At 42.5% G+C, this 13,467-nt stretch overlaps 1 protein-coding gene across 1 annotated transcript in view; it reads left to right on the forward strand.

The window, feature by feature from the left end:
- The window catches only part of abcf1 (ATP-binding cassette, sub-family F (GCN20), member 1), a 55,737-nt gene that overhangs the window by 19,133 nt on the left and 23,137 nt on the right, over positions 1-13,467 (forward strand). The window contains exons 7-11 of the mRNA XM_079653135.1: positions 9,391-9,447; positions 9,541-9,615; positions 9,689-9,784; positions 12,381-12,503; positions 12,622-12,722. Of these exons, the coding sequence (XP_079509261.1) occupies positions 9,391-9,447; positions 9,541-9,615; positions 9,689-9,784; positions 12,381-12,503; positions 12,622-12,722 (452 nt within the window). The remainder of the gene's footprint in view (positions 1-9,390; positions 9,448-9,540; positions 9,616-9,688; positions 9,785-12,380; positions 12,504-12,621; positions 12,723-13,467) is intronic.

Below are 13,467 nucleotides of genomic sequence, written 5' to 3' on the forward strand. Positions count from 1 at the left end.
TAGGGCACGCACAGGGAACAGCAACTCGGGCGTGCGGATCTCCTGTGGGACGTTAAAGCGTGCCAGCTGGAAGGGCCGATTGGAGTGGGCAAGTGGAAGCACCTTGGGTAGGAACGCCACATTCGGCCTGAGGGCAACACCCGAGCCATCGGAGTTTCACCTCAGGCATGTATTGCTCACGGTGAGGGCATGCAACTCCCCAATTCGCTTCCCTGAGGTTATGGCAAGCAGAAATGCTGCCTTCAGGGACAGCCACTTAAGCCCGACCTGGGCCAGGGGCTCGAAGGGAGGAGATGATAGGGCATCCAGCACTAGGGGCAGGCCCCAAGCCGGGGCCCTTGGGGTGCTAGGGGGACGCTGCCGTAGAGCCCCTCTTAGAAAGAGGGATACCAACCTGTGGCGCCCCACTGTGGCGCCATCGACTCCGACATGTCGGGCAGAGATAGCAGCCATATACACCTTCAAAGTGGAGTGAGAACGTCCACTATCGAGAAGGGACTGCAGGAACTCTAAAACGGTGGCCACGGAGCAATGTCCCGGATTCTCAGCCTTACTCAAACACCAGTGGGAGAAGAGCTTCCATTTGGACTCATACTGTGCTCGGGTGGACGGAGCTCTGGCATTCAGGATAGTTTCCCTGACAGATGCCGTGAAACCGCTCAACAGTGGGTTGGGCCCTGCAGAGGCCAAACCCAGAGCTGAAGGCGGTGAGGGTTTGGAGGCCAAATCTGACCCTTGAGCTGTGACAGAAGGTCCTTCCTGTCAGGGAGACGCCATGGTGGGCTGCAGCAGAGACTGTGCAGCAGTGGGAACCAGACTCTCCCCGGCCAGTGGGGGGCGACCAGAAGGAGCCTGGTCCCCTGAGTCAGGACCCTCTGAAGCGTCTGAAGTATCAGAGGCAGCGGCGGGAAGGCAAACAGGAGAGCCTCCGGCCAGTCGTGCGCCAGGGCGTCCTGACCCATCGGGCTGGTCACCTCTGTCCAGGAGAACAAGAGGGGGCAGTGCCTCGACTCTTCCGAGGCAAAGAGGTCCACCTCGGCCCTGCGAAAAAGCTTCAGATTGTCTGCACCACTTCTGGGTGAAGCCTCCACTCCCCTGGTGGAAGTTTGTGCCGAGAGAGGAAATCTGCCACTTGATTTCGGTCTACTGGTAGAAAGACTGCTCAAAGGCTGGCAAAGCGGGGAGACGCCCAAGACAAGAGGCTCTGTGAAACCCGGAGCAGCTGTGCGGATCAGGTGCCCCCCTGGTGGTTGATCTGGGAAACCACAGACATGTTGTCCGTCAGTTGTGGTAAAAAAGTGCCTGAGCGCAAGCAGCACAGCACGAAGCCCTAGCACGTTCATGTGATATGCACCTTCCTGGGCGGACCACAGACCCTGAACAGTCCTGCCCTGCCACATTGCACCCCACCCTGAGAGACATCTACAGCAGTGGTTCTCAAACTTTTTTTGTCAGGCCCCCCCTTTGGAGAAAAAAAAGTTGGGCCACCCCCAACACAAATAGTCAGGCTCAGTGTCGGTGTCAGAGATTTATTTTGGGGCTGCTGTGGGGTAGCTTGACGTTTCATAGAGGGTTCTCAAACATTTAGGGTTTCCCATTAATGAACCGGGCGCTACAGTTGAATTTTCTACTGCAACGCTCCCCACGCAAATACACAGTGTACCCACGATTGTTACAATGAAGGCTCGATAATCAGCTCATGGCATATAGGCGTAAGCAGGGGAAAAGTGCTATTTTTATAGGTGGTGTGTGGACCTCACATAGGGGCTCCCCCGGGAAGATTTATTTTTAAATATTGAAGTTAAATGCATCAATCTGGTGTACTTTGAGAGCAAAATGAAGAGACCTATGGATACATCTCTCAACACCCATTTGAAACAGTACTGTAAACAGATTTACTTTTTCTTTATGGATACTTTATAGACCCTCCAGAGAAACGCGGGCAAAAATCCTTGATTATGCGGGCTAAATTCCTTGATTATGCGGGCTAAAATTCTTGATATGCGATTAAACATGCGGGGTTTTTATGTGATTTTATGCGGTGAAATTGCGGGAAGTTGCGAAATATGCGGAAAGTTGCGAAATATGCTAAATATGCTGGAAAAAAGAATAAAACATTTTTAAAATATTGGGCTGTCTTATTTATTCTCTCTCACACACAACCTGCCACTAACGTTAAACCCCTTTACTATTCAATTAAACACATTCAATGTTTATTTATTGCAAAAGCAATTGGGCTATTTTAATCTCACACACACACACACACACAACCCCCCTACACACACACACACACACACACACACACACTTCTCCGCCTCATTCTGTTTTCATTTATTCGTTCGTTATCTGACCAGCTTCTATCTTGTAGGCTACTCACTTCGTTTCTTGTAGCCCTCGAAAGGGTTTTGGAGACTGATGCCTCGGTGAACGTGAGTTTTTTGGCTTTCTTGTCCGCAGCAGCAGAAAGCATTTTCGAATGTTTGAATGAATCTAAGTGGGTCGTCACCGTCGATTTTCTCTTATGCTCCAACACACAGTTGCACGGGGTGCAGAATAGTTTCCCCCCACTTTTTGCCCGGTCTTTAGTATAAATGTTTGTCGGTAAATGAGATGGATTAGATTTTTTCATCTTGGTGTTTTCTCTATCGTGTGAGCTCCACGCGTTCACTCTATACAGTGTTGTTTACATTCTGTGATGCGCGAGCTGATGACGTCACGTCAAGACGAGTTAACTTTTTTTCCCCTCAACTTTGTGTGGAAAAATGCGGGGATTATGCGGCCTTTTGATAAATATGCGGCCTTTTAAAAATCTGCGCCATTTTGCTGATTATGCACTAAATTCTGCGATCGCAGAATCGCGTTTTATTCCTCTTTTACTGTCATACTATTTCATACCTGTTTTTCATTTATTGTCTCGTTTTTTAATAACTATAATGATCATATAAACGTGTGCCTCGGAAATAATTGTTTACATTAATGGTGACCAAAACATTTGAGACCCACTGAGATAACTTAGACTAAAGTTAACTTTTAGCTCACTGAGTCTGACAGGAGAGGACTCTCCTCCACTTTGTTATTGGAAAAACTCCTAGCCAGCCAGCCAGCCAGCCAGCCAGTCAGCCAGCCAGCCAGCCAGCCAGCCAGCCAGCCAGCCAGCAAGCCAAAAAATTCCTATCCAGGACAAGTTCAGCCCATTTCCAATTTGATGCTAAATTGCGAAGGAATAATTGATCGCTCAAACGATGAGCTCGTAAGCGAACGAAGAATGTTCAATTTTTGACGATTTACATGTCACAAACTACTACAAACTACTCACATATATTTTTTCCGATATTCATGAAACGCTGTATAGATATTGCTATTATAATTGCACACATATTTCAAATTGCTTTTCATTAGCCACGCCCCCCAGAAAGTCGGCCATTTGGAAAAATGTGCGTTTTTCAGCCATTTTAAGGACATTTTTGCAAAGTCCTCCTAGGGGTATGATCGGAAAAATTCCAATCCAGGACAAATTCAACCCCTATCCAATATGATGCTAAATTGCGAAGAAAATAGTTGCTAGCTCAAACGGGGAGCTTGTAAGCTAACGGAGAATGTACCTTTTTTGACAATTTATATGTCAGATAACCTACTGACACCTGCCTGTCTGCCTGCAACACACACACACACACACACACACACACACACACACACACACACACACACACACACACACACACACACACACACACACACACACCACACACCACACACCACACACCACACACCACACACACACACACACACACACACACACTCTGCTCCGCGCCGTTCCTATATGAGCGGGTTCTCAAAAGAAGGAAAAATTCAAAGCAGCCAGGATTAGGGTTAAACAATAATCTGCTTTAATGGTGGAAACAAACAAATACTTCACCTAAACACGAAGCACTCTGCAGAGTACTCCGGGCTCAGGTTCTACCACCGTGTGAGACACGTCTCAGGAACGGCCTGTCAAAAACAAGAGCCCCGATCTTCAAAATGATCACAACATTTATACACAGAGTTCACTTCTGAGCAAGCTAGACAGTGAGTTGGTAGTGTTTCATTGGTTGGTTTCCCTTCTGGGCGGGACTCCAGGTAGTAAGTCCGCAGTTGTTGATTCCATGTTGCTTCTGTGCGTGTGTGTGTGTGTGTTTGTCCCTCTGCCCTCAGGCAGATCCCCCAATCAATGATTTGGAGTCATGACAGAGGACTATTTGACAGGACACATACTCATTCCCCCTAAACATCTTCAACACACACAAACATCGTATCATGTATCTTATCACACAACAGTCACCTGTTTTTCTTTATGAAAGCCATATTTGTAAATATCCAAACGCCATCGTCCCATGACAGTCCCCGCATCAGTCAACCAACATAAGTTAATTGTTCTTGTGGCGTAATGGCTTCCCTGAACTTCCCTTCACCCCAAAGTCAGCTTACTAGGAATGAATAGATTTTATTGATAAGCTCAAAAGGACGTTTATCTCGTTTACTGCTGGGTGACCCAAGTCTCAAGGCCTGCAGGATGTGTAGGAGATAAATCATTAATTCTACAAGACTTGAACTGCCTTATATCTAAAAATGTATCTGGGAATTCCCCTGTTGATTGCAAGGACTATTGATAATTAACAGAGAGACCCTAGGGGCCTCTTCTTGGTATCTGCTAGGCCAGGGGTCTGCAACCTTTTTGACCAAAAGAGCCATTTTGCTCCTTTTTCCAAAACATTTTTTTGTCTGGAGCCGCAAAACATATTTCATAGCTTGATAGCTAATAAAGTTGTATTTATTGTTATATCAGACAAAACTATTTTTTTTTTGCATTTCTTAGGCTATTTATTACATTATATAAAACTGTTAACCTCTAATAAGAAACAAAGAACTCCTATAAGGAGAATTAGAAATAATACACAGGCCTACTTTAAAATAAATTAAACACAGCACTTGAGGAGTCATCTGCACATTTGAAGGAAAAAAAAATATTATTAAAATGGGCCCACTTTGAAATAAATAAAACATATAGCTGCACCCTAAAAAGAGTTAAAGGTAGGTAAGAATGGAGAAACCAGCTCGAGTGCGCTAGAATTTGAAAATACACAACCGGAACAAATATGCCTCTTCCTTCAGACTTTCTCACAGAGTCCCTCCTCCAACACACACGAACGCACACATGACCAATGAGGGCACGAGATAAGTTTGTGCACAGATGGAAGGCTGACAGGCAGGTAGGCCATCCAATCATTTTAGCCCTCGTGCTTTTTACAGCGCTACGGCTTTCACAGATTAATTTGTTTATGTATTTATTGTCAAAGCATTTAATATATTCATTGCTATCGGGACGTTAAGAGCATTCCATGGAATATAACAAAAACTGTTTTCTGAAATAAATGACATACCCCATTGAATTATGACTGAAGATCGTCAGCTGTCTTCCTCTCCCGTGTTGTTCCTCGACACGTAAAGGCTGCAGCACCTTTGACAACTTCTCTCCACATATCAAACATACCGGTAAACCAGCATCGTTTGCTGTGAAAGCATATAACTCTGTCCGCACAGAATTAAATCCTGTGTTCCTCCGGTACTTTTCTTTGATTTATCCATAGTTCGCTCATCGAGCCGGGGGTCAGGTTATTCGCCTCCAAGAAAAGGCGCTCGCGCGGGACCGTAGCAGGATGTGACGCATATTTTAATTGACCTAATTAAAACCGTTTTGTTTTTTATTTATGTGTCACAGTATCACCTCAAAATACAAGATACGAAACATTTTCAACCATGCAACAAAATATAAATAGTCCTACAAATACTTTTATTTGATTTCCTTCTTATTTTTGTCTAAACTCAAGGGAGCCAGAGCAGAGGGCTTAAAGGGCCGCGGGTTGCCGACCCCTGTGCTAGGCAGAAGTCACTCAATGCAGAAATCACAAGTTTAACACACATTCTATATAAGGTGACATTAAAATGAATATACCAGATTGAACTTTCCTGCCATAACACGTTACTTTAATCCTTCAAATAATTCAAATAATACTTCAACACACACACACACACACACACACACACACACACACACACACACACACACACACACACACACACACACACACACGCACACACACGCACACAAACAGCTCCTAAAGCATAACTAAATATCAGGCTACAGCCCTTGTATATTTTATTATGTGAAGCACTATATGGTTTCATGAAAAATATCTACTGTTTATTGGTAGATATCTCCTAAAGCCTACAAATAAAGTGTGAAATGTAGGCCTGTTACATATATTATTGAGCGATATATATTATACACACTGTTCTGCTTTCTGCACTGACCTCAGCAGCTTTTCTCACTGTAAACATCGCCTCACAATGAAAGCATAACCTAACATCCAGGGCAGACGTGATTAGTGAGTAAACAAACAAACGGTAAAGGGCAGAAAGTCTGATGGACATTTGATCATCTTGAATAACTTATCACAACGGGAACAGTTTGCAGAGCTGTGCTTCGTTGACATCCAGCCATGCGTCACGCCTCTTTTAAACATCACTTTTGGCTGAAATCGTCTCCGGAGAATACTTCAGTGTACCCTCGGTTGTAGCTCCTCCAGAGACAATCCTCTCTCCTCTAAATCAGTCTATCCTCGGTCACGGCTCCTCCAGACAGCCTCCTCGATAATCGATCCTTGACGAGCCTTTAGAGAAATTAGTTTTCCTTCCAGACGGCGCGCCGACATCCGTTTCCCGGTTGCTGCCGGAGGACCTGGGAGTCTGGGACGTGAAATTAGAGAAATGACAAACGGCTCATTTCCGAGGACTCGCGCGCGTCTGCTTGACGCCGGGACGACCGGCCGCCCTCCCTGACAGGCGCACGGACGCAAGGGCCCGCTCATCACTGCGCGCACAAGTGCGACCGCAGTTTTAATTATTATTAAACTGTGAATATTCACTCAAATAAATGCAAAATATAATAAAACAAACATAAACCTGTTAAGCCCGAGAGGCCCCGGTACCGGGGCCCTCCTGCAACATCTCGCAGGAAACAGTGTCTGAGGGCATGTTCATTTAATAAACTATGAATGTATTATATCCATGAAACGGGAAGAAACTCATCTAACTGATCTTTTTTTTCTTCTTCTTTTTTTTAAACCCCACAATGCTAACGCTGATCCTCTGAACTAGCAACGAGCGAAAAATGCTAACAGATGACTGCACCGAAATTCACTCAACCTTATTATTTATATTTTCACATCCAACAACACATCGTTTCACATCGTGAGGAGACACAGAATTGAGGAGTACCCTTCATTATCACTCAATTATACGAACTCTCAGAGATAATAACAAGAACAGACATCAAAACATATGGAGCTAGGTAGCTAAAAACGCTAACATGGCTCACCTGTGTGGTAGTCTGGTCAAAAGTGGTCTTCAATGGCATTAAAACGATAAAAACGTTGCTGAAGTTAATCCATAGGTTAATCCAATGTGTCTGTGTCCCCTTGAAATGATTTCTGATAATCCATGAGCAATAAACCTACTTTTCGGTTTTCAGATGTCAGACCTAGAGACAGCTTCACTCTGGTGCAAAACTGCGTTCGCGAAGCCCCCACCTTTTTGTTTTAGCGTGTGTGTGGAGAGATGCCCCTTCAATTCTATTGGCTCTAACGGTCAGAAAGAGATGTCAATCACCAAAATCGACCAATGGGTTCCAGAGAAACGGTAAAACCCCCATTTCCACCCAAATCACCTCAGAGGTGGAGTTTTTTTCTGTTAAACCTCTCTAAAAAGGTCAAATGTCACTTGTTTTGCATCAATCTTGATACAGGGTACTTATTATATTTTGTACTTTGGATTCCTAAAGCTCTTAGTCTACCTTACCATCATCCAAGGGTAGTTTTCACTATAAGTAAAAAAGAATTTTTGGACAGACACTATAATTTACAGTTTTTTTTTACTATGTTCAATCTGAATTTTCTTTAAAATAAAAAAACATCTATATTGATTCTGACTTCTCTACATCCAACTCACAGGTGTATAATTATTTTGAGAAAAAAGATTATTAATTTAACCCTTTTAGAAGGGAAGATATGGTCATTTGTTCTGAGAATGTCATTTTCGAGCCTGAGACCTGAAAAACAGGCTCAGGGCTAAACTGGTTAAAGTGCAGCATTTCGATGAACTGACATAATCTGTATTTGAACTGGCCTGTACTAGTACCTAAGCAGCCAGATGAACATTAGCTTGTCATTGTATTTTCATGCTTTTTTTAAAGAAAAATTAAGTTGTCCACATTGCTTGCCGAAAGGGCAGATCTGCTGGCACTAACAATGTCTCCTGCTGTGGAGAACACCCTCTCGCTAGGGACAGAGTTAGCAGATACAGCCAGGTAGCGCTTTGCTAACATGGCAACATAAGGATATTTAGCGTTTGTAATAGCTTTGGCTCGGTCTGAACTTTTTGCGAGTGGTGGAGGCTTAAATGCTATTGGGAGTTGGGTTTGCACTTCAGTCTTTTTTCTTTTGGTACCGGTGATATTCACGTTCGGGTGATACCTTTTCAAATGAGTGTGCAAGTTTGATGTATTGCCAGCCGAGTAACCAATTTTAGTTGAACAATGCCGACAAACAGCTTTGGTTCGCTCAAACTGTCTTTGACATTTGAACACATCCCTGTGACCAGCTCTCATAGTATTCCTCTCGTCCAATGAAATTACTTGGTCGCTCTATGACTCGTTGAACCCAATGGGAGCAAATTACACTGAATGCTGCGACGCAGCACCTGAGATTACTTCCAAAAAGTTTTTCACGTTCTAAAATGTTTACGTTTAACTTTATATTCGTTCGGTACACTTCGGTACACACGTGTACCGAACCGAAGGGCCCATACCGAATAATTTCGGTACGTATACCGTTACACCCCTACATATATATCATTATTATTATTATAAATACATACCTACTATTATTATTTATTACATTTCAGATTTTTTTTTTTTTCCACTTTATTCCTTATTCCTACATAAGTATGTATGCTGCATGTCTTATGTTGTGATATTTTTTGTTTTGATGGCACCTTTTAAAAGGGAGAAGTATTTCGTTCTCTCATTGTACATTTATAATAACATTAAATGATTCTATTCGTGTGTGTTAAATATGAGTAAAAAGTCAAATAAATGCTTCCATAATGTAGTGGTATAGAACTAGAACAAAAAATGGAAATAGTCAACTAAAGGTAAAATATAGCAAATGTACTGATTTACCTTCCACCTCTGGTTTGTAATGATGGAATACAGATGCCGTGTGCTCAGGCCTTTCTCATTCTATTGATCTAAACATCTTCTCTAATTACATGCATCTGCATTTCTTCCTTCAGTCGCCAGATAACGATGAGGACAACAAGCCTAAGAAGGGGAAGAAAGAGCAACAGAAGGTAAGAAAGGAGCACTGTTGTTAGCTTAGCACTTCCATCCAGTTTTCAGCATTGTCCAGGTAATCATCATGTGATTCATCTGTGTCCCTGTAGAAAGGAAGACCTGCTAAAGCATCACGCAGCGAAGATGAAGAGGAGGAGGACAGTGACGAATGTGACACCATGAAGGTGTGTTTGTCCTCCATAATCTGTCTATTGTCCTCCTCTGCTCTGGATCAGTGCTAACGGTTCTGTCTCTCAGTGTGCAGAGGATGTGATCGCAGAGCAGGCCCAGCAGCAGGACGACGACCCGTTAGCTAACCTCAGCAAGAAGGAGAAGAAGAAGATAAAGAAACAGGTGATAACATGTGCCGATGATGCATTCATTATGTGTGACTTACTCATCATGTTCACATTGACTCTGAAACTCATTGAGTGCACTGTTGGGAAGAGGAGATTCCTGGCTTTCTTATAGTTCTATTGTTTCTCAAACTATTAAGCAATATACGTCACATGACTGTTGGCCAGCCATGATTTTCAGACAACGGAATTCAGAGTTTGCATACATTATTTTAGTGTTTATTCAGAATAATCTGAAGACTGAAACCTAAACAGGGTGTCCGCGGGGTCTTAAAAAAGTATTAAAAGTTGATAAATCAATTTAGCAAAAATTAAGGCTATTCAAAAGTATTAAACTGCATTTTCCAAGGTATTAAGAAGTCCCAAAGCAACGACAACATGAAACACCCTTTAATTTACTGAAACGACATGTCGGGAAACCCCCTCAAGGCGGCCCCATGTATAGCGCGCCGTAAAATGCTGCTTCTTATTTTAAGTTTCGTTGCCTTGCTCCGCTCTGGGGGGGGGGGTCCCAAGGTGGGTAGACCGACATACGCAACGCTCTGGGGGTCCAACGGCTCCGTGTGGAAGCCCTATATGATCATTTTCTGATAACGATGAAATAGCCCGCCTCCCTCTCCCCACGTCTCTTGCTGCTGCTGGGCTGTCAGAAGAGGGGGAGGAAAAGAGAGGCAGGCACCGTTTATTAAATATTATTATACAGAGAACAGAGTCGTTATCAATTTGTTTTAAAGCTCAATAAATAACAAAGAAGACTTCTGATCTGCACTTTTCTAATTTTGTACAGAAGATTTAAACTTTAACGGACATGTTGACCGGCCGAACATTTTTTTTAACGGAAACTCTGCCGCACGGTTTCCTCGTCCTCTTCGGAGAGGTGGGTGTTTTTCATCTGCTGGTGGACTACCTGAGAGATATACAGCAGGAGAACACGCCGTCCACCGCGGAGAATAAACAGAAGGGCAACCATGGCAATCATGCCCCGGGGTCTTCTTCGCTGCTTTTGGTGTATTTTGTGGTGGCAGCAGCGCCACTTACAGGCCTGGCATATGTACTACAGCGTTTCCAGCATCTCCAGCGGTCTAGTGTGAACGGACACATTAATGAATCGAATGCGTGTGAACGGAATACTTTTTTGCCTTTGCGTATGCGTTTTACAGTATGCGTCCTCGTGGGGCCGGGGTCTAAGCCTCAAAGTTGCGATGAGGTCTTAAAATGTATGGAAAGGGTTTAAAAAAGGTCTTAAAAGGTATTACATTTGACCTCAGGATTTCTGCATATACCCTGCTAAATCTAATTCATCTAGATTTGTTTGCACACATGCACATGCACCCTCATTCTCACAATCGTATAAAGACAAATTCAAAGTTTAACTTGTGCATTTCATGTCATGTCGGAGCACATGCTTACGTGCACACCCAGAGCCATGTGAGCGCCTGTACTCACGTACGAAGTTACGTCTACGTTTTTCATAAATGTAATCTCTCTTTTTACTCTCAAAGTTCACCATGGATACATTTGAATGTAAAATGTTCAAAACGTTCTTCCGGTGTGAGCAACACACAAACCCATATGTTCTTATCTTTCTGTGTCATTACTATGACAACTAGAAGTCCTACCTGACCAATTTGAGCTGCGCAAGATCAGCATTTGTAGCAAGGTGTTCAGAACAAAAGCACTTTAAAGAAAGAATGTGCACAAAATAGAGATGATTGTATAAACCTAATAAGCCAAAGTATAATGTAATAAAAGTCCCAGGGGAAAATTGGGTTTGTGACATTTGCTTCATTTAAGATAAAATGAATACAAAATGTAAAAACAAACATAATACATTCTAGTAACAATGTGCTATAAGACATTTAAATAAATATGTTTGTATAAACATAAAAATTAAAAGTAAAATGTTCAATAAAAAAGAAGATCAAAATCTTGGGGGGAAAAATTACTATTAAAAACATAAGAAGTTCAAGAGAGAAGTTGAAATCAAATAAATAACAAGATGTTTAAATAATCATGAGAATTAAAATAAATTAATAAAAGATAAAATAAGTTTGAATAAAAATGTTCACATTGTATTAATATATATATGTGTGTGTTTGTGTATTACTTAGTAAACAATGGTGTATTAATAAAATGTATGGACTGTTTATAAGGGTTTGGTGGTAATGGTGAAGTCCTATATTGATTCACATGTTTACAGAGTTAAACAACTGGACGACTAGTCTCTTAATACAGTCCTGTCAATCATAGGTGTTCCAAATGTCACTTTAAAAGTAACATTTAGTGTGTGTGTGTGTGTGTGTGTGTGTGTGTGTGTGTGTGGGTGTGTGTGGGTGTGTGTGTGTGTGTGTGTGTGTGTGTGTGTGTGTGTGTGTGTGTGTGTGTGTGTGTGTGTGTGTGTGTGTGTGTGTGTGTGTGTGTGTGTGTGTGTGTGTGTGTGTGTGTGTGTGTGTGTGTGTGTGTGTGTGTGTGTGTGTGTGTGTGTGTGTGTGTGTGTGTGTGTGTGTGTGTGTGTGTGTGTGTGTGTGTGTGTGTGTGTGTGTGTGTGTGTGTGTGTGTGTGTGTGTGTGTGTGTGTGTGTGGGGCGCGCGCAGCTGGAGTACGAGCGTCAGGTGGCCAGTATTCGCGCTCAGAATGCTTTGGAGGGAGATTTCTCCATCTCCCAGGCCGAGATTTCCTCCAGACAGGCCATGCTGGAGAACGCCTCTGATATCAAGGTTCATACTCACCATCCTCTTCTCTGTTCTCTTAAATTCTCTTCGCTTACTTTCCTACATGCAATGCAGAGACAGTTTTACTCTCTGTTAGTGACGAGGTTTTGTTTTGTGCCTTCAGCTGGAGAAGTTCAGCATCTCTGCTCACGGAAAGGAGCTCTTTGTTAACGCTGACCTTCTGATCGTGGCAGGAAGGAGATATGGTTTAGTCGGACCAAATGGGTAAATATGTTTTAGTTATTTTCAAAGAGACTTCCATTCCTTTTCTTTTTTAAAACATGTAGCGTTAGCTAGTGCAGCGTTAGCTAGTTCAGTAGCTCCCGCAACAACACCGGGGGACCTCCGGGCGACGTTTGGGTCTACGTCAACCCTAAAAGCGGAGTTGCTGTAGACGCTAAATACCGTAGCTAAAAACCAATCATACAACAGCAACGATGAAATAGTGTAGCCAAGGCAGCAGAACTCTGAATATAGCTCTTGTTACTCACACACACACGCACACGCGCGCGCGCGCGCACACACACACTAGGGCTGCTCAATTATGGCAATAATCACGATTATGTTGGTCGATAATTAATATCATGATTATTAAATACGATTATTCATTGACTTTGAAAACATCCATTTATTGAACTTCAAAAACAAATAATAATTTCAACAATATATTTTTAACTGTTGGATACCCTGAACGTATAATTCAACTGAAAAACCAATACAAAAATTAATTAAATAAATGATATATTTAAATAAATGATATCAAAAATAATAAATACCAATAAACAAGATCAACAAATATTTTGGAGCGCACTTCCACAAGCTACTAAACATATATAAATATGATAAATAAATTAGACTAAAATTAATTAGGTCAAATATGTTGTAGTGCACTGTCACAACCTAGCAAAGCTAAATAATCGTTTTTTTCGATTATGTTGTTTTCGTAATTGTGGCAGGCCAAAATCGTAAT

This window comes from Notothenia rossii (assembly GCF_949606895.1).
Source record: "Notothenia rossii genome assembly, chromosome: 10".
NCBI lineage: Eukaryota > Metazoa > Chordata > Actinopteri > Perciformes > Nototheniidae > Notothenia > Notothenia rossii.